The 18,887-nt window shown below is 44.5% G+C and overlaps 1 protein-coding gene across 9 annotated transcripts in view; it reads left to right on the top strand.

The window, feature by feature from the left end:
- LOC5502105 (nuclear pore complex protein Nup214) overlaps positions 1–18,887 on the top strand; it is a 29,445-nt gene that overhangs the window by 228 nt on the left and 10,330 nt on the right. The window contains exons 1-22 of one of the 9 annotated variants that reach the window (XM_048731327.1): positions 1,712–1,945; positions 4,476–4,656; positions 4,900–5,049; positions 5,308–5,434; positions 6,396–6,470; positions 6,911–7,062; positions 7,526–7,565; positions 8,301–8,450; positions 8,675–8,745; positions 8,952–9,012; positions 9,341–9,441; positions 9,819–9,916; positions 13,612–13,669; positions 14,055–14,178; positions 14,685–14,924; positions 15,772–16,131; positions 16,213–16,428; positions 16,768–17,087; positions 17,207–17,249; positions 17,826–17,953; positions 18,067–18,225; positions 18,722–18,792. In XM_048731327.1, the coding sequence (XP_048587284.1) occupies positions 5,014–5,049; positions 5,308–5,434; positions 6,396–6,470; positions 6,911–7,062; positions 7,526–7,565; positions 8,301–8,450; positions 8,675–8,745; positions 8,952–9,012; positions 9,341–9,441; positions 9,819–9,916; positions 13,612–13,669; positions 14,055–14,178; positions 14,685–14,924; positions 15,772–16,131; positions 16,213–16,428; positions 16,768–17,087; positions 17,207–17,249; positions 17,826–17,953; positions 18,067–18,225; positions 18,722–18,792 (2,630 nt within the window). In that variant the 5' untranslated portion in view covers positions 1,712–1,945; positions 4,476–4,656; positions 4,900–5,013. Of the gene's footprint in view, positions 1–1,709; positions 1,946–4,321; positions 4,657–4,899; positions 5,050–5,307; positions 5,435–6,395; positions 6,471–6,910; positions 7,063–7,525; positions 7,566–8,300; positions 8,451–8,674; positions 8,746–8,951; positions 9,013–9,340; positions 9,442–9,818; positions 9,917–13,611; positions 13,670–14,054; positions 14,179–14,684; positions 14,925–15,771; positions 16,429–16,767; positions 17,088–17,206; positions 17,250–17,825; positions 17,954–18,066; positions 18,226–18,721; positions 18,793–18,887 lie in introns of those variants that run through there. The other 8 variants (XM_048731328.1, XM_048731329.1, XM_048731323.1 and 5 more) reach the window with 8 other exon arrangements.

Raw genomic sequence — 18,887 nt, 5'->3', positions numbered from 1 at the left:
ACATACATTTGAATTAAAATTGTAAAATATCAGTTAGTTAGTTTTTAGTGGAACAAAAAGTCTCTGTTGGTTAAAAACAGAATGCATACGTAAACACACATTATCCCTTTTTATACTCATTTTTAAATTCACGAAATTCGATTCATAGTTTGGGTATCCTGTGGTGGCGTGGTGGGAAATTCATTGAGCGGGAAACAAAATGGCGTTAGATTTCTAGCGTTGTTCTCGTCAAGTTTCTGATCACAGAGGAAGTGAAACTACAATGTGTTATATACAATGTGTATATACATACCTAACACACCCTACACAAGCCATACCCCTGCCAACACCAAAAACCACACACCCCTCCCCCCCATGGCCACAACACGACTCACGCTACAACACACCAAACCAACCACACCCTACAGCAGCAACTAATCCTACAACCAGTGCTCCCTCCAACAACACACCCTACATACACACAGTTCTCCCCTAACATCTCACTGCTAGCCTATTTCCACCTCTCATACATAGCCACTACTCCGACCCTTACAGCCCTCAATGCAATACACCATATAAAATAGCCACACGTACACACTTTAACCAACACACCAACGTCCATTACCACACATTTTATCACCCCACACAGCCACAGTTAAGCCCCGACGCCTCGGTACGAATACCAGATTAAAACCAAAACTATGATTACCATACTGGGAAAGTGCTGTATCACATTAAGTGATCCCGAGGCGTCCCCCAAATCCCCCACACACCACTTCTTTCCCCACCCCGTCCCCCTCACCCACATCCCTCTCACAAATTAAATCTTATTCTATCCTTACCACACAACATACCTACCCACTACTACCACCCAGCTCTATACATGTCACAACCCCCTTTCTCTCCCCCCCTCATACCTAGCTAACCACCCAAGTACCCCCCTACTCACATCACCCACACCCAACCACCCACCTACCTCACAACAAGCACCCCCCATCCCTCACCCCACAAACAGCAACATACCCACTTTAAACATACCACACCATCATACAACCCACCACGATTATTCCAAGCCCCAACACAACACCAACACCCACCTAAGCCCCACACACCGACACATACACTACCTCCCCCCTTACACTTTCCTACACTCTCAGCTAAAATATACACATACCTAACACACCCTACACAAGCCATACCCCTGCCAACACCAAAAACCACACACCTCTTCCCCCCCCCACGGCCACAACACGACTCACGCTACAACACACCAAACCAACCACACCCTACAGCAGCCACTAATCCTACAACCAGCGCTCCCCCCAACAACACACCCTACATACAGCCCAACCCCCCTTCCCACCACACACACATCTATCCCTCCACACATAGCCTACTACATACACACCATAGCATCCTACGACTCTATCAACCTACCCACAACACACCAACCAGCCACACCCTACACCAGACACTACCCCACAACCAGCCCCCCCCTACATACAGCCCCCTCCCCCACCATACAAACATTTACCCCACAGCACAAAACCCAACTACAAACGACCACACCCTATGACCCACCCTACCTACCCACAAACCAACACACCCTACAACACTCACACACACCTCCTTCCCCCCCCCCCTCACCACCACAAACTGCACACAACACAATCACAATACAATAACAATACCCCTACACCACACATAACAGCCCTCTACCAACCATCCCTCCCCCCCCCCCCCAAATAAACACACAACCCGCCTACTTCATAGGCGCCGCAACTCTCACTACGTCACGCCACCCCCTCCTCCCCCACCATACACATACATTTTATAATAACACAATCTTGTAACATCGTAATCTGGTCACATCCGGTACATGCCATTATTACCTTAGTCGCACCGTGTTATCACAAGCTCAAGCTATGAAAATGCGGACCTTAGTAAAGCGAAAATCCGACGTAAGGTAAGCCTCACACACAAACACATAACATGTGCAACCACACGTTGGTGTATAGGAGCAAGCTGTTTAGATCGATCGCCAACAGTTAGAAATACACCTCAGACGCGGTAATATCTCCTGTTTCCCCTTTAGCCTTTTCCTATTCCGCCCTAGTCCTCGTGTCTCCTACCCTCGGCACCCATCAGTTTTTACCTCCCTAACCGCGTCTGACTAGCCATCGATCTTGCTCCCTGACGATAAATCTTGGCTAGAATTAGTGTGGTGGCACATTCATTTCTAAGAGCTCTTATGAAATTTCTCACATTATTGTTTTATTTCTGTGTGTTTGTGTATCTCCTTTTATCAGCCCCCCAGGTATACGCCATTCACTTCTCTCGATTCTTCGTATTCCTGCTGTTTCTGCTGCCTGTGCCTCCGCGTATTATTTTCGCTCAATATAGGCCATCGCATAAACTCATCGCTTATCAGCCACTATCTTAGAGCACGTATCGTTACACAGCCTCTCTTTACACGACACAATATAACACCCCATACTCGAGGAGCCAACTGTCCTATACTTATATAACCCATATCTATCTCCTATTTGCCATCCATTTCTTTCTTTTATACCGTATCTGCACGCCTTCATATTTTATTCCTATCACCAGCCTTGTAATTCCATTTAATTGTCTACAAGCTCAAATTACACTCCACAAGATTGAACAATATGTTATCACAAGAAGTTATCAACATGTAAGTATCACCTTCCTCTGAAGGTCAAACACACAGTTCTCCCCTAACATCTCACTGCTAGCCTATTTCCACCTCTCATACATAGCCACTACTCCGACCCTTACAGCCCTCAATGCAATACACCATATAAAATAGCCACACGTACACACTTTAACCCACACACCAACGTCCATTACCACACATTTTATCACCCCACACAGCCACAGTTAAGCCCCGACGCCTCGGTACGAATACCAAATTAAATCCAAAGCCATCCATTTCTTTCTTTTATACCGTATCTGCACGCCTTCATGTTTTATTCCTATCACCAGCCTTGTAATTCCATTTAATTGTCTACAAGCTCAAATTACACTCCACAAGATTGAACAATATGTTATCACAAGAAGTCAAACACACAGTTCTCCCCTAACATCTCACTGCTAGCCTATTTCCACCTCTCATACATAGCCACTACTCCGACCCTTACAGCCCTCAATGCAATACACCATATAAAATAGCCACACGTACACACTTTAACCCACACACCAACGTCCATTACCACACATTTTATCACCCCACACAGCCACAGTTAAGCCCCCACGCCTCGGTACGAATACCAGATTAAAACCAAAACTAACATTCAGATCTACACAACAAAGATTTCCCATAATGATTTGATGACAGCTTGCTCAATCCCCTAGAGACCCCAGGTTTTTTTTACCAAGTTTTAAGCGAGCTAGAGGTAAGTCAATAATTATAATGTATAGCATGGAGGAGGGAAATTTAGTGATTAAATGTCCCTCGGGATGACTAGTTAAAGTCCTTCCTTCCGAAATGCCGTGCATTTAATCACTAAATTCCCCGGATGCCGTGCTATAACTTTGTAACACGATGATCACCAGGGAAATAAACATGCAGCTACCAGTAATATTAGGTTGGATGAGCAAACACGGTTCAATGGATCAGGGCATTGCATACGCATTGTTCTCTTTATCCCTCTAGAGACGACCACATTTTCATGAACAGTTCTCAAATCAAACATAGTTGATTTACATAGCTGCGCTACATATCTACAGTTTAGTTCTTTGAATCGAGCGTTGTTTCACTCCCTTCCTATTTTATATAGAACCTATATACGAAGTTAGGTTTGGAGAGCATTCGGGCTAGTCACGAACACTCAAGAAGCTATGGTTACTCAGTACCGTTCAAATTTTTCGAGAGTTGAAAACAACAATCGCGTGGGTTTTTAGACAAGAGAAATAGAAATATAACGAGAAAGGATTTCGCTGAATCGGGAGGCAGGAGACATTTTGCACAGAGGTTAGAGATATTTTATTTGCTGAATACAATATTCAACACAAATTGGGAATGCATTTTTGTTTATTTTATCAAGAAATCGCTGACAAAGTATCCTAATCCCCGCGGTGCAAGTACACACAGTGAAAGATTATTTTGTCTTTTTCTAATTTTCCCTCATTTTTAATGCATGAGGAAAATTTAGAAACTAAATTTCCCTCATAATTAATTCATGGGGGAAATTTAGAAACTAAATCCCCCTCATCATTAATGCATGAGGGAAATTTAGAACCATCTATTGTTTCCAAGGAAATTTCGCTAGTAATCGTCCCTGAGAAAACAAAAAAGAATCCGAGGTGATCATGGCATTACTTACTTAAGTACACCTGGGTTCCCAAGGATGATTTTAGCATTTCCTTATACACCAAAAAATCGGGGAAAGGGGGACTGGACCCCCCGTTGATTTTCTTTACATGATATATCATGCTTCCTGTTCCTTCCTCATGCATACCGGTCTCATCCCCAGATGATACGTATTTCCCAGGATGATTTGACAATCCAAGTCTTCGAGCTGTGAACATGTCAATCCTTTCATTGTGCCTTGTGTCCCCACCGGCATAAACACAGGCGTCTCTACCCGGTGATGCGGCAAGGTTAAAATCCCCGTACGGGCTTTTGTCGTTGAACATTCTGCAAGAATTTTGAAGGTAAGAGCGCTTTCGCGTGTTTTCTGTTTGTCCGCCATATTGGATTTGGAATCCTGGATTGCGGGCTCAACTAGAACACAGGGTACCCAGTAAGTACATACATTTGAATTAAAATTGTAAAATATCAGTTAGTTAGTTTTTAGTGGAACAAAAAGTCTCTGTTGGTTAAAAACAGAATGCATACGTAAACACACATTATCCCTTTTTATACTCATTTTTAAATTCACGAAATTCGATTCATAGTTTGGGTATCCTGTGGTGGCGTGGTGGGAAATTCATTGAGCGGGAAACAAAATGGCGTTAGATTTCTAGCGTTGTTCTCGTCAAGTTTCTGATCACAGAGGAAGTGAAACTACAATGTGTGATTCGGAGCCTCCAGAACAAAAAGTCGAGGTATGAATTATAAAAATGTCCTACGGAACTTTTTTTTTCTCTACAAATTTTGGTCCCCAAACTGCCAGCCCCTGCAATGCAATGTTTAGTAGATCATGAGAATTCTACATACTGGCCCAGACTACTTAATCTTATTTTGTTCTCTAAATTTTCATTCATTTACGTTGGCATCAAATGCCGTTGGATAATTATCTTATCTAGAAATGCGCCTCCATTACGCATTTCACCAATTCTGTCTTCCCCTTGGATCTATTTCAGGACTTTTTCTTCAAGCAACTGAAAAAGATTAGAGTGTTTGATTCACCCGGGAATCTCCCAACAGAACGTGTTAGTCTTATTGCTGTGTCAAACAAGTTTGGCTACTCATTCATTGGCTGTCCAACTGGTATGTCAAATTCTAGGATGCTTGGGAGTTGAGATAGGAAGCAATATTCTGTAAACTGCTCTTTTTGTATCCTAGCAAACAAAGGGGCGGTGAAGCTTTCTTGTGGGGTTTGTGAGCAGCGTTTTTTCTGTTTATTCCGAAACTAACCTAGCTAATAAACTGGGCCTGGGGATATGTTATCCTCAGAGCCCACTAAACTCCGGTTGATTTTCCTTGGAAACTATTTCCTTTAATTATCCATTTATTGATGCAATGGCCAGCACAACTCAAACTGCATATGAATTTGTATGGGCCTGCCCCAAATTTTTATTCGATCCTGTGCTATTCCTAAACAAGACAAGGATCTTGTATCTGCCAAGGTCGCGCAACAATCAATTTAGCTGCAATGTCAGACCCGTACCCAGGGGGGTGCAGGGGGTGCGTACGCACACACCCCCCCCCCCCACAACGATGGAAAGTCCACTTTTGTTTCTCAATAGATGTGCTGTTTGTATAAAGCATAAGCTATGTCATCAATCCATAATTCAGCCAAATCCGGCAATAAACAAGATACTGCAAAGGCATAAAAAAGTCCCTTTTTGTTCTTTCAGGGGTGGTCAGATTATTATCAGAGAACTCCCTCCCCCCTCCCCCCCCCCCTCCCCGGGAAAAATTAGCTCCATTTCTTTTTTGGTTTCTCACCCCCCCCCCCCCCCCCCCCAAGAAAAATCCTGGGTACGGGCCTGAATGTAGTTGGGTTTGACACAAATAGACAATTAGGTTTGGTATGACAGAGCTCTGTGTAAATTCAAACACCTTTACTCATACTCATATTCAAAGGGATATTTAATGATTAATGAAGCCATGTTTGGTTTTCTCATGAACCGTCATATATTATTCATTGTTTGGCTGTTTGCTACTCTTTCATTCATAAGCTTATCGATTCTTCTTGCAATAATTATTGATGTTCGTATTTTCTCAGGATTTCGAATTATCAAAACATCAGTCCTCAGTGATGTAGACCAAGAACATGTGACAAAGAGTCCAAACTTTATTGGTGAGTCTAGCTGATAGATAAAGGATTCTGAAATAAAACTGAGCAATTTCTCTTCATTACCACCAAACATCTTGTACCAGGAAAATTTCAAGCCTAACGCTTTGATGCTGCTACCTATAACAAGTTGCTGTATTTGTCTAATTCTGATGAAACTTTAATTATTTTAGTTAGGTATGTAGATAAAATACAGTTATCATATATTTTTTACTCTTGTATATTATATATGACTTTATTTTACTGATGGCATGACCCAGAATCATCGGCATAAGACAGAAAAGCTTAGCGTTTTATCAAAGATTGCCATCAACATTATAACTTTCTTTTATATCTTATTGTGACAGTTCCAATTCTGTTTCCGAGTTCATTTTCTGGATGTTCCTGTCAATGACATTTTAAAACATGTATTTTTAGATATCTTATTGTAACTGTTTTGATTCCAGTTACGGAGTTCCCATCAGTGCTTGTACCTGTCAATCACGCTGTGAGGCATGTCGGGCTATCAAGTGATGACCTCACCCTATCTGTCTGCTACGAGAATGCTGCTGCTGCAATTGTTATGCGACTATATGATGTGCCCACACTTTGTCGACAGGTAGCTTGGAATGGTTCATCTAAGATAATTGTTATAGAGCACTTGCATTGTTGGAGAGTGATGTTGGTTTTGTTCTTGAAGTAGGCTAATATCACACCGCCATTTTTACTTTTCCTGCTCAATGCTGAGTCACGCAAAGCATCCATTTCCATCGGTTAATTCAAGCAAGTAACCAAGATGTTTTCAATGAAATATTATCAATAACTTATCAGGCTTCATTCATTGATTGTTATTTTGAAGTTTGCGTGTGAAAAAATGTTGTACTTTAAATTACAAACAAAAACAAATGAGTGTTTGATTGACATTCTTTAATAGCTTGAAAATAATCAAAAGTCATGTGAATTCATTGTTACATTGGGAATTAAATCTTCATAATACTGATATTATTATAAGGCATGTTTAAAAGGATGTTGAATTTTTTCCACCTCATGTATTATATCCACTCAATACTTGTTGTTTCTAGGGTGGTAGTCAAGTTCTTGGGGAAACTATTCTTGCTACAGGTTTGTTATTATTGCTTTTGGGGCTTTTTCAAAAACTTCTTTACAAAGAGGTTATATTCAATTTGGAATTATTAAAAGATATGAGGAGGAATTATTTAGATGAAAGACTTGATCTTGTTAATATTAAAGTAAGGCTTAAGTTGTATTAGGCTTTTGAATATTGGAATTCTATCACATCGAACGCAAAATGCCTATCAAAAGCCAAAGTTTTCTTTTCGCATACAAATGCATGGCTTGTACTCTCATGGGATTTCATAGAGGTTATTGAGGCAAACAAGTATGGTGTAGTTTGGTGTGTTTAGTCCACTCAAGGTGCATATTGTTTGAGTATATGAATCTAATTACATGCACAAAATGCACAAAAGTCGTGCAGAATTTGCACACAAAATAAGTTTTTTTCCAGGCTATACTGTATCAAAGTTATCTAAATAGATATAGACCATGTCGAGCAAAAAGGGCCCAGACAGCATCACCAAAACAAAAAAATATATGTGTATAAATTGAAGCTACTTCTTAAAATGATATTATTTAATGAAATATTATTCCATTGTATTTTTTACAATTATTTTTTTAACAAGATGTGGGTGAAAATGGTTGAAATTTGAATAAAAACAAGAAATGCAACATTTTGTCATGGGTTAGGGTTATTTTGAAGCCTGTGCTTTCTCAGGGCTAGAAGGGTAGTGCTTTTAATGTAATCCCACCATCTCGTACATGTTTATGTTGGTCTTTCAGGACTAGATGTAGTTGCGCTCCAGTGGAATCCGGGCATCTCTAACATGTTTGCGATATGTCTGTCTGATGGGTCTGTTTCTGTGTGGGAGGTCACAAGTTCAGACATCAAGCAGTTAGCAGCCCTAGGACCAACTACTAGAGCCACTGCAAGTACGTATAACACTTGCAAGTGCAGAAAGAAAAGAGTTTGTTAAGTTATATTTTGATGATAAAACAATAGAATCGTCCCTAAGTTGGCTAAATATAGCTTGTTCTACACTCCCTGGTATACTGTAATGCATAATTTTAGCTGCTTCTTCCTGATGCCCTAACAGACTCTGATATGTTAGCTGATGTAACTACAGATGATATGGTCTTCTATTTGCCTTTTGCAGTCTGTTGGAGTCCTAAAGGGAAACAGCTAGTTGTTGGTCACAAGAACGGCAAACTGACCCAGCTCACACCTGTAAGTTTAGCTCAAAATATTATCTCCTAGAAGGAAAGCCCAAAGTGTACTCCAAAAGTCCTGGGAAGACATGATGTCCAATAACTTTTTGTAGTTAACAAAGCCTTATTTGCGCCTATGAAATTAGGGGAAACCCAAAATTCATAACCAAGAACAAAATATTTAAAGGAAACCTTTAAATATTTATTTTGTTTATTTTATATTAGGGTTTGCAGCCCAAAAAGGAGACAGACTGCCCTGACATATTTGGGAGTGAGCCTCACCAAGGTATTGTTAAATAGAGATCACATACTACATCACATATTATACGTTAGGTGTAACAAAAAGGAATGCAATTTTAAATATAAAGAGAAATATGATAGCAATAAAAGGGAGACTAAATAACAAAAATGCATAGAAATAAAAAAAATGGGGAAAAGAAAAAACCTACCACTTATAAGTTTATAAGTTTGATGCGAATAGATCTGGCAGGAAATTAATCTGAGAATGAAACAGCATAGGTAGAAAAGGAATAAACACACAATGTGAAACTTTTTATATTTTGGTGGTAGTTGCCAGCTCAAAAGCTTAAATGCTAAAACAATTCCTTTTTCAGTTACAAGTGTTTGTTGGATCAGTGCTCCAGTGTTTGCTGTAGTCTACACCGGAGTCGAGGATTCTGACTTCCCCAAGTTTGTGGTCGTTCATAATGCAACTGTAAGTGTCACATGCTCTTTGCCAGGTGTTTTGATGTCGTGGGAATACTTTAACCTGTATACCTCACATTGGCACTAAATTTTATTTGTATTTAAGTCATTTTAGTTTTTACACCAACCAAACGGCAACTGAAGAGCTACTGTAGACCTTTTTAAAACCAGTATGAGACTTGATGTTATTTGGTTCTGTTGAGTATCTATTGCAGACAAAGTTTACTTTATTTTGTTATCTTTCTTTATCAATGTTTTTTAAAATTATGTTCAGTGCACAGTTTATTTTTACAAAGGTTTCCATATAATATATTTTCTGCAAAATTTCTGCATATTTGGTGTTCAGATGAATGTTATATGTATTTTTTATATTGTCATTTTTTTTAGAAAACTGAACCAAAGCAAGTGATCAACTTTGAGGATGTGTATTTTGGGAACATAGAGGAACGTGCAGACTGCTTCTACACAAACTACATCCCAGAGTGGTAAGTAAGATGCAGGGGAGCATCTCTACACCCTTGGTCCCACCTCTCCACGTCCTTGGTCCGACCCCTCTCTACACCTTTGGTCCCACCTCTCCATATCCTTGGTCCGACCCCTCTCTACCTACACTCTTGTACCCACCTCTCTACACCCTTGACCCCACCTCTCTACACCCTTAGTCCCACCCCTCCCTACACCCTTGGTTCCACCCCTCTCTTCACCCTTGGTCCGACCCCTCCCTACATCCTTGGTCCCATCCCTCTCTACACCCTTGACCCCACCCCTCTCTACACCCTTGGACCCTCCCCTCTCTACACCCTTGGACCCTCCCCTCTCTACACCCTTGGTCCCACCCCTCCCTTCACCCTTGGTCCCAACCCTCTTTACACCCTTGGTTTCACCCCTCCCTACACCCTTGGTCCCATCCCTCTCTACACCCTTGGTCTCACCCCTCCCTACACCCTTGGTCCCAACCCTCTCTACACCCTTGGTCCCAACCCTCTCTACACCCTTGGACCCTCCCCTCTCTACACCCTTGGACCCTCCCCTCTCTACACCCTTGGACCCACCCCTCCCTACACCCTTGGTCCCAACCCTCTTTACACCCTTGGTTTCACCCCTCCCTACACCCTTGGTCCCATCCCTCTCTACACCCTTGGTCTCACCCCTCCCTACACCCTTGGTCCCAACCCTCTCTACACCCTTGGTCCCAACCCTCTCTACACCCTTAGTCCCAACCCTACCTACACCCTTGACCCCACCCCTCTCTACACCCTTGGACCCTCCCCTCTTTACACCCTTGGACCCTCCCCTCTCTACACCCTTGGTCCCAACCCTCCCTACACCCTTGGTCCCAACCCTCTTTACACCCTTGGTTTCACCCCTCCCTACACCCTTGGTCCCATCCCTCTCTACACCCTTGGTCTCACCCCTCCCTACACCCTTGGTCCCAACCCTCTCTACACCCTTGGTCCCAACCCTCTCTACACCCTTGGACCCTCCCCTCTCTACACCCTTGGACCCTCCCCTCTCTACACCCTTGGACCCACCCCTCCCTACACCCTTGGTCCCAACCCTCTTTACACCCTTGGTTTCACCCCTCCCTACACCCTTGGTCCCATCCCTCTCTACACCCTTGGTCTCACCCCTCCCTACACCCTTGGTCCCAACCCTCTCTACACCCTTGGTCCCAACCCTCTCTACACCCTTAGTCCCAACCCTACCTACACCCTTGACCCCACCCCTCTCTACACCCTTGGACCCTCCCCTCTTTACACCCTTGGACCCTCCCCTCTCTACACCCTTGGTCCCACCCCTCCCTACACCCTTGGTCCCAACCCTCTTTAAACCCTTGGTTTCACCCCTCTTTACACCCTTGGTCTCACCCCTCCCTACACCCTTGGTCCCACCCCTCTCTACACCCTTGGTCTCACCCCTCTCTACACCCTTGGTTCCACCCCACCCTACACCCTTAGTCCCAACCCTCCCTACACCCTTGACCCCACCCCTCTCTACACCCTTGGACCCTCCCCTCTTTACACCCTTGGACCCTCCCCTCTCTACACCCTTGGTCCCAACCCTCCCTACACCCTTGACCCCACCCCTCTCTACACCCTAGGACCCTCCCCTCTCCACATCCTTCGCCCCACCCCTCCCTACACCCCTGGTCCCACCCCTCCCTACACCCTTGGTCCCAACCCTCTCTAAACCCTTGGTCCCACCCTTCCCTACACCCTTGACCCCACCCCTCTCTACACCCTTGGACCCTCCCCTCTATACACCCTTGGTCCCACCCCTCCCTACACCCTTGGTCCCAACCCTCTCTACACCCTTGGTCCCAACCCTCTCTACACCCTTAGTCCCAACCCTCCCTACACCCTTGACCCCTCCCCTCTCTACAACCTTGGTTTCACCCCTCCCTACACCCTTGGTCCCACCGCTCTCTACACCCTTGGTCTCACTCCCCCCTACACCCTTGGTCCCAACCCTCCCTACACCCTTGACCCCACCCCTCTCTACACCCTTGGTTTCACCCCTCCCTACACCCTTGGTCCCACCGCTCTCTACACCCTTGGTCTCACCCCTCCCTACACCCTTGGTCCCAACCCTCTCTACACCCTTGGTCCCAACCCTCTCTACACCCTTGGTCTCACCCCCCCACACACACACACCCTTGGACCCTCCCCTCTCTACACCCTTGGTCCCACCCCTCCCTACACCCTTGGTCCCAACCCTCCTTACACCCTTGGTCTCACCCCTCCCTACACCCTTGACCCCACCCCTCTCTACACCCTTGGTCCCAACCCTCTCTACACCCTTGGTCCCAACCCTCTCTACACCCTTGGTCCCACCCCTCCCTACACCCTTGGTCCCACCCCTCTCTACACCCTTGGTCCCACCCCTCCCTAAACCCTTGGTCCCACCCCTCCCTAAACCCTTGGTCCCAACCCTCCCTACACCCTTGGTCCCAACCCTCTCTACACCCTTGGTCCCACCCCTCCCTACACCCTTGGTCCCTCCCCTCTCTACACCCTTGGACCCTCCCCTCTCTACACCCTTGGTCCCACCCCTCCCTACACCCTTTGTCGCAACCCTCTCTACACCCTTGGTCCCACCCCTCCCTACACCCTTGGTCCCAACCCTCTTTACACCCTTGGTCCCACCCCTCTCTACACCCTTGGACCCACCCCTCTCTACAACTTTGGTCCCACCCCTCCCTACACCCTTGGTTCCACCCCTCCCTACACCCTTGGTCCCACCTCTCTACACCCTTGACCCCACCCCTCCCTATACCCTTGGTCCCAACCCTTCCTACACCTTTGGTCCCAACCCTCTCTACACCCTTGGTCCCAACCCTCTCTACACCCTTGGTCCCACCCCTCCCTACACCCTTGGTCCCAACCCTCTCTACACCCTTGGTCCCAACCCTCTCTCCACCCTTGGTCCCAACCCTCTCTACACCCTTGGTCCCACCCCTCCCTACACCCTTGGTCCCAACCCTCTCTACACCCTTGGTCCCAACCCTCTCTCCACCTTTGGTCCCAACCCTCTCTCCACCCTTGGTCCCAACCCTCTCTACACCCTTGGTCCCACCCCTCCCTACACCCTTGGTCCCAACCCTCTCTACACCCTTGGTCCCAACCCTCTCTCCACCCTTGGCCCCACCCCTCCCTACACCCTTGGTCCCAACCCTCTCTCCACCCTTCGTCCCACCCCTTCCTACACCCTTGGCCCCACCCCTCCCTACACCCTTGGTCCCACCCCTTCCTACACCCTTGGTCCCACCCCTCCCTACACCCTTGGTCCCAACCCTCTCTCCACCCTTGGTCCCACCCCTCCCTGCACCCTTGGTCCCACCCCTCCCTACACCCTTGGTCCCACCCCTCTCTACACCCTTGGTTCCACCCCTCCCTATACCCTTGGTCCCAACCCTTCCTACACCTTTGGTCCCAACCCTCTCTACACCCTTGGTCCCAACCCTCTCTACACCCTTGGTCCCACCCCTCCCTACACCCTTGGTCCCAACCCTCTCTACACCCTTGGTCCCAACCCTCTCTCCACCCTTGGTCCCAACCCTCTCTACACCCTTGGTCCCACCCCTCCCTACACCCTTGGTCTCACCTTCCTTGGTTCCAACCCTCTAGGCTCTTGCTCTAGCCTCTATCCCTCCCTTTAATATGACATTTGATGTTTCTAGGAATGTAGCAATGTCCTCTTCTTCAAATGCATTTGAAATTGCAGCATTTTCTAACAAGGTAGGTTTCACCAGAAAATTCATCACTATATCCGTTTTTTTCTGCTTTGTTATTTCTCTTTAATTCTCACGAGAACAGAAAAAACTATAATTTCTTTAGAGGCATTCTTTAATTCTTTCAAATAATATGGACAACCATCTGATGATACACTGATTGCCCTATAAAGGATTTATTGAAAGGTGACCATATAAACTCAATGATGTAAATGACAATGATGTAAAATTAGTAATTGATTACAAGAAATTTAAGTTAGTCCCTATAGACCCCTGTATCAGTTCATATAAGCTCCTCGTAGTCAGTAAAGGGCGCATAGTAAACAAACGAAGCTCGAGACTCTCGTACCCAGGGAAATATAATTATTATATATTTATTTCTTTGTTTCTAGGCTGGCTGGGTAAAGTGGGCACTAGATGATAATCGTGCTGAAATGCCACTCACAGATGATAATGACGAGACCTATCCCATGGGCATGGCCATTGACTTCACATCGACAACTCCTATACCTGAACGTAAGCTTAAAATATTTATTGATGATAGTGATGTTGAGAAGACCTTCCCTATGGTCATGGCGATGAAGTACACATTAACAACTTCTGTACCTGAACATATGCTTAATTGATGAGGAAGATGATGATGACGACGCCGCCGACGACGATGAGACCTGACCCATGTGCATGGCGATCAATTTCACATCAGCAGCTCCTATACCTAAATTCCTAAATACCCTGTAATTCCTATACCTAGATACCTAAATACCCTAATTCCTATACTTCAGCATAAACTCGAAGGGGCATTTGAATATGATTTCTAAGGCTTAGCTTCCTCCTGAGGTTAACCTACTTTCAGTTACTATATGAGCCTCACAAAACCTCGCATGTTTCCTAATAATTTATTTTTGCTGTCTTCATTGCCATTGGTTTGAGTGATTTGTAAGTATTCGATAAATAATGCCAACACCTTTGAAAACACATTCAAATGACACTATATCATAAAATGTTGCCATGTGCCCTTTCAGATGAGAGCAAACTACCCCCAGCACCCATCCTCCTGCTTCTATCCACTGATGGCATCCTGTGCCCTTTCTACCTCGTCAACAAGAACCCTGAGGTCAAGCACGACATCGTCAAGCCCCCAGAACCCCTTCCTCCTGCAGGACAGAGGGAGAAGCTTGCTTCAGCTCTACCCGTACAGACTCAAACAAACTCTGCCCCTCAAGGTGCTTCAGTTACATCAGCAACTACTCCGGCCACATCAGGTTAAGACTTAAGGCATTCCTAATGTAATGACCCATATAGAGGTATAGATCTATTGGCAAGTGGGGTCTTGCCTGGAAGTGCATACTCTATTCCTTCTCTTCACAAAACTCCGCTCCTTAATGTGCTTCTGTTGCATCAACATCTACTTCTGTTCTGTTGCGTCAACATCTACTTCATCCACTGATTAATCCACTTCTTGACATGCGGTTATGTTATCTGTGTATTATCAGAGGGCACAAAAATTGAGATCTTTTTATTTTATTTTATTTTATTTTATACAAAAATAAAAGTGATTTCAAGTAGTAGGTGCAAGCAAGGAAACCAAACATGTATTCTAAACCAATGAGAGCTCACGATTTATTAACGTTGTCGCATAATGCCATATAGTAGGCAACAGTCCACGCGACACGCGAGCGAAAGCCCATTGGTTTGTTAACCTACTGCATTGCGAAGTTAAAACCATTTTTATACATTAATATTGAGCATAAAGGAAGGGGTGTGATATGTTATTCAGTGAATATGTTTTTATTGATTCTCAAATTTAAAAAAACTCGTACCAGTCGACAGAATTTTTGGTACGGAACTATAACCGCTGCTCCGGAACTACTACAACTATTTGCAAACAGAAAAAAACATATAAATCAATAAAATGTGAAAATGTGTATTCTTCTCTGTGAATATTATGCATATGTAAATTTGTAATCGTCTTAGAAAAATCAGGAGCATTGGGCCCTCCGCAAAAAAGATAGAGCAATTTTAATATGAAGTGATACGGAACTGGTCATTGTACTGTACAACAATTTAGTTTCAGCAATGTAAGCATTTTTAGTTTTATTTTATTTTAAGTTGCTGTCAAGCCTGCACCTGGATTCCCCTTATCCAACCAAGCAGCACCGCTCCCAACCTTACAGACTCCCTCTGGACCCAGCCTGTTCTCATTCGGACCCAGTAGCAGCACTGCTATGCCATCCACCCAGGGGCTAACCCCGACCACCACACGTACAGGGATGCCAGGGCTTTTTTCAGCCTTTCCCAGTGCCGCCCCTCCAGCAACTGCTTCCCAGAGTCCATTTTCATTCTCAGCCAGTAGTAATACCACCTCAGCCTCGACGGCAACAGGGTTCTCGTTTGGATCTGCAGCACCAACACCTACTGCGAACAGGTCTGCAGCTGTAGTAACACAGAGTTCATTCTCCTTTGGGGCAGGCACCTCTGATATTGTGTCCGCTCCCCCAGTATCTTCTGCCAACAAGCCCACCGCGGTAGGTGCATTCTCCTTTGGGGCAGGCACCTCTGATATTGTGTCCGCTCCCCCAGTATCTTCTGCCAACAAGCCCACCGCGGTAGGTGCATTCTCCTTTGGGGCAGGCACCTCTGGAGCAGGATCATTTAGCTTTGTCAAATCTGCAGCGGGTGCGGCCAGTCAACCAGCGACTGCCAAAAACACTGCCCCTGCGACTTCAGCATTTGGAGGAAGCTTACCGTCTGGTTTATCCACTGCAGGTTTGTTACTCGCTATGTTACTATTATACTGAAAAATAAATAATGTGGTTTTAATTTATATATGTATACAAAGATGAATGATTCTTAGAATCATTATTTGCTGTCCTTATTCCCCATTTAAGATTAATACTGCAAACAGTCGTCAAAATATAATAAATCTAGTGTAACCAAACCAGTTTGGACCTTCCTATTTTTCATTTTTTTTATGACTTACGAAATTAATTATCATGATGGAAGGAAGGAAATGTACTACATACAGTTGGGCTAGGGTGGGTGTATGCTATAGGATTTGGCTTTTTGCCTAATCACTAGCGAGAAACCATGTACTTTGTTTTACAGCTGGCAGCCCATTTTCATTCGCCTCCGAACAAGAGCCCACAGGGACCCCAAAACCGAATGCATCATTGCCTCCCAATTCCTCAACCACAGGGACCCCAATGCTTTCAAGGTTGTTAGGCAACCAGCAACAGACCACACCACCCCCTGCATCTTCTAGTCGGGCGTTAGAGAGCAAAGAAGTCCCCAGTTCAATGGTTGCTCAAGGAAGGGTGATTCCCTCGCTGGTAAAGCCAGCACCCTCATCCCAGGGCCAGGCCGGGGGAGCGTTCTCAAGCAGCAGTCCCTCTGTACCAGTCCAGCCAAAACCTCCAATACAAAGAGTAAGGTTTGATGTCATTCTCAGCTCTTTTAGAATGCGTTGTGACAGCCGAATATGTAATTAGATATTGCGTTTTGACGCTGAATAAAAGTAGAAGACATTTATGATCTTCTGTTGAAGGGGGCCGATGCCACTCCTAGAGGCGACCAACCTTCGATGCCAGGTGAGTTGAGCTTGTTTTATGGTGATTTCTTTGTCGTCCTTTAAATTGCTACAGTATATGGTCACACCAAACCCCCGCAGCAGGCAACAGACACACCGTGTACTTTTGCCAACCTTTTAGTTTCTGGTTCCTGACGTTTTTTCTCACTCGTAGTACCATCATTACAAGATGTAGTTTTTCTTGGCTTAAGGTGTTCTAAAATAATTTGCCGTTTTTTTAAAAACTGCAAATGACTACGAGCAGAAGAGTGAGTAAAATGTGAACTTTGTAATAAGCACTTTGAAACGAGCTCTATGTTAAAGCCGCATTGTCACTAGTTTATTTCCGGAGGTCCGACGGAAACCTCAACCGTTAAAAGACAAAAGAATCTACTAGAATCCGAGATATTTAACAGGCCATCCGCTCTAAATTACCAATCACATCCTCAAAGAAACTCCCAATAGACACACTGCTTTAAATATTTTGAAATATTTTTCGCGTTTCCCGTTAAAAAAAATCGAAAATTGTTACGTTATCGACCGGAAGTAAACTGATGACAATGCGGCTTTAGAAACATTTGTCTTCTTCTTCCATCAGTTGAGTTGTCCAAGAGGCCTCCTCCGCCACCATATGTGGATAGCCCTACCCAGCAGCCATCTGCTCAACCAACACCCACCTCCAGGGTTGACCTGGATTTATCCGTCTCCAAGACCATCCAAGAGGAGGTATGTATGGGACATTAGAGACCTTAAGATCAAGGTTTCACCAGTTTACCGCAAACAGCAAATCGCAAATACTTTTTAGATGTCTCGTTTTGTAAAGTGGCTTTTGATTTTAGATATTGCACTTCGAGAAAGAACTTGCTCAACTGAGAGGCAGTCTGAGGGAATTGAGAGGCGAGTGTTGTAGGACTGTGCAGCCAGAGAGTTTAAGGGATTTGCGCAAGACTACGGATGACCTTGACAGGATTTTCATCGATTTAAAGGCCACAACAAAGGTAGAGACAATAACGATAAAATAAAGAATAAAGCCATCTTATTTGAGATGATGTATTCCGAGCTCGCTCCTTAGTTTCAGCACCAAATAAAAGTCGGCGAAAAGTCGTTGCGCGGAGAAAAACCACGCTTACGTTTGGCAAAGCTTTACCTTACAACTCGGGGTACCAAAAGCTAAGTTCATTTTTAGGTAGCTTTCTTTGTAGGGCGTGGTTTTAACGTCGGCAGTGCTTCATGTTGCAGTTTAAATTATTTAAATTGATTTCGTTTTTCATGTGCCTGTCCTCTAATAGGTGCACAGATGAAATCACAGCGTGTAATGAACAAAACATACGCAAGGAGAAACAGAGGGCAGACGCACAAAAAAAATTTTTTCTTACGTTACTATCTAGTTTAGGAGGTCATGCACAAAGCGTTTCCTCTAATGACACGTGGTCAGGGTGCGCGATTCTTGAGTGCCATATAAAAATGTAGAATTAATTTAATTTTCTTTAACAGGAACATAACAAAGAAATTCAAGAAAACAAGACTGCATTACTTGGATCATTTGAAGCTGTGGACGATGTCAGGTAATAGTGCAATGATAGGTGAAAATGGCGGTTTTAAGACTAACCGCTGGTTATGGGTATTGTTTATTATTTTCAAAAATAAAAGTGATCCCTAG

The sequence above is a fragment of the Nematostella vectensis genome, chromosome 8 (assembly GCF_932526225.1).
Source record: "Nematostella vectensis chromosome 8, jaNemVect1.1, whole genome shotgun sequence".
NCBI lineage: Eukaryota > Metazoa > Cnidaria > Anthozoa > Actiniaria > Edwardsiidae > Nematostella > Nematostella vectensis.
This window is presented reverse-complemented; position numbering and strand designations above follow the sequence as displayed.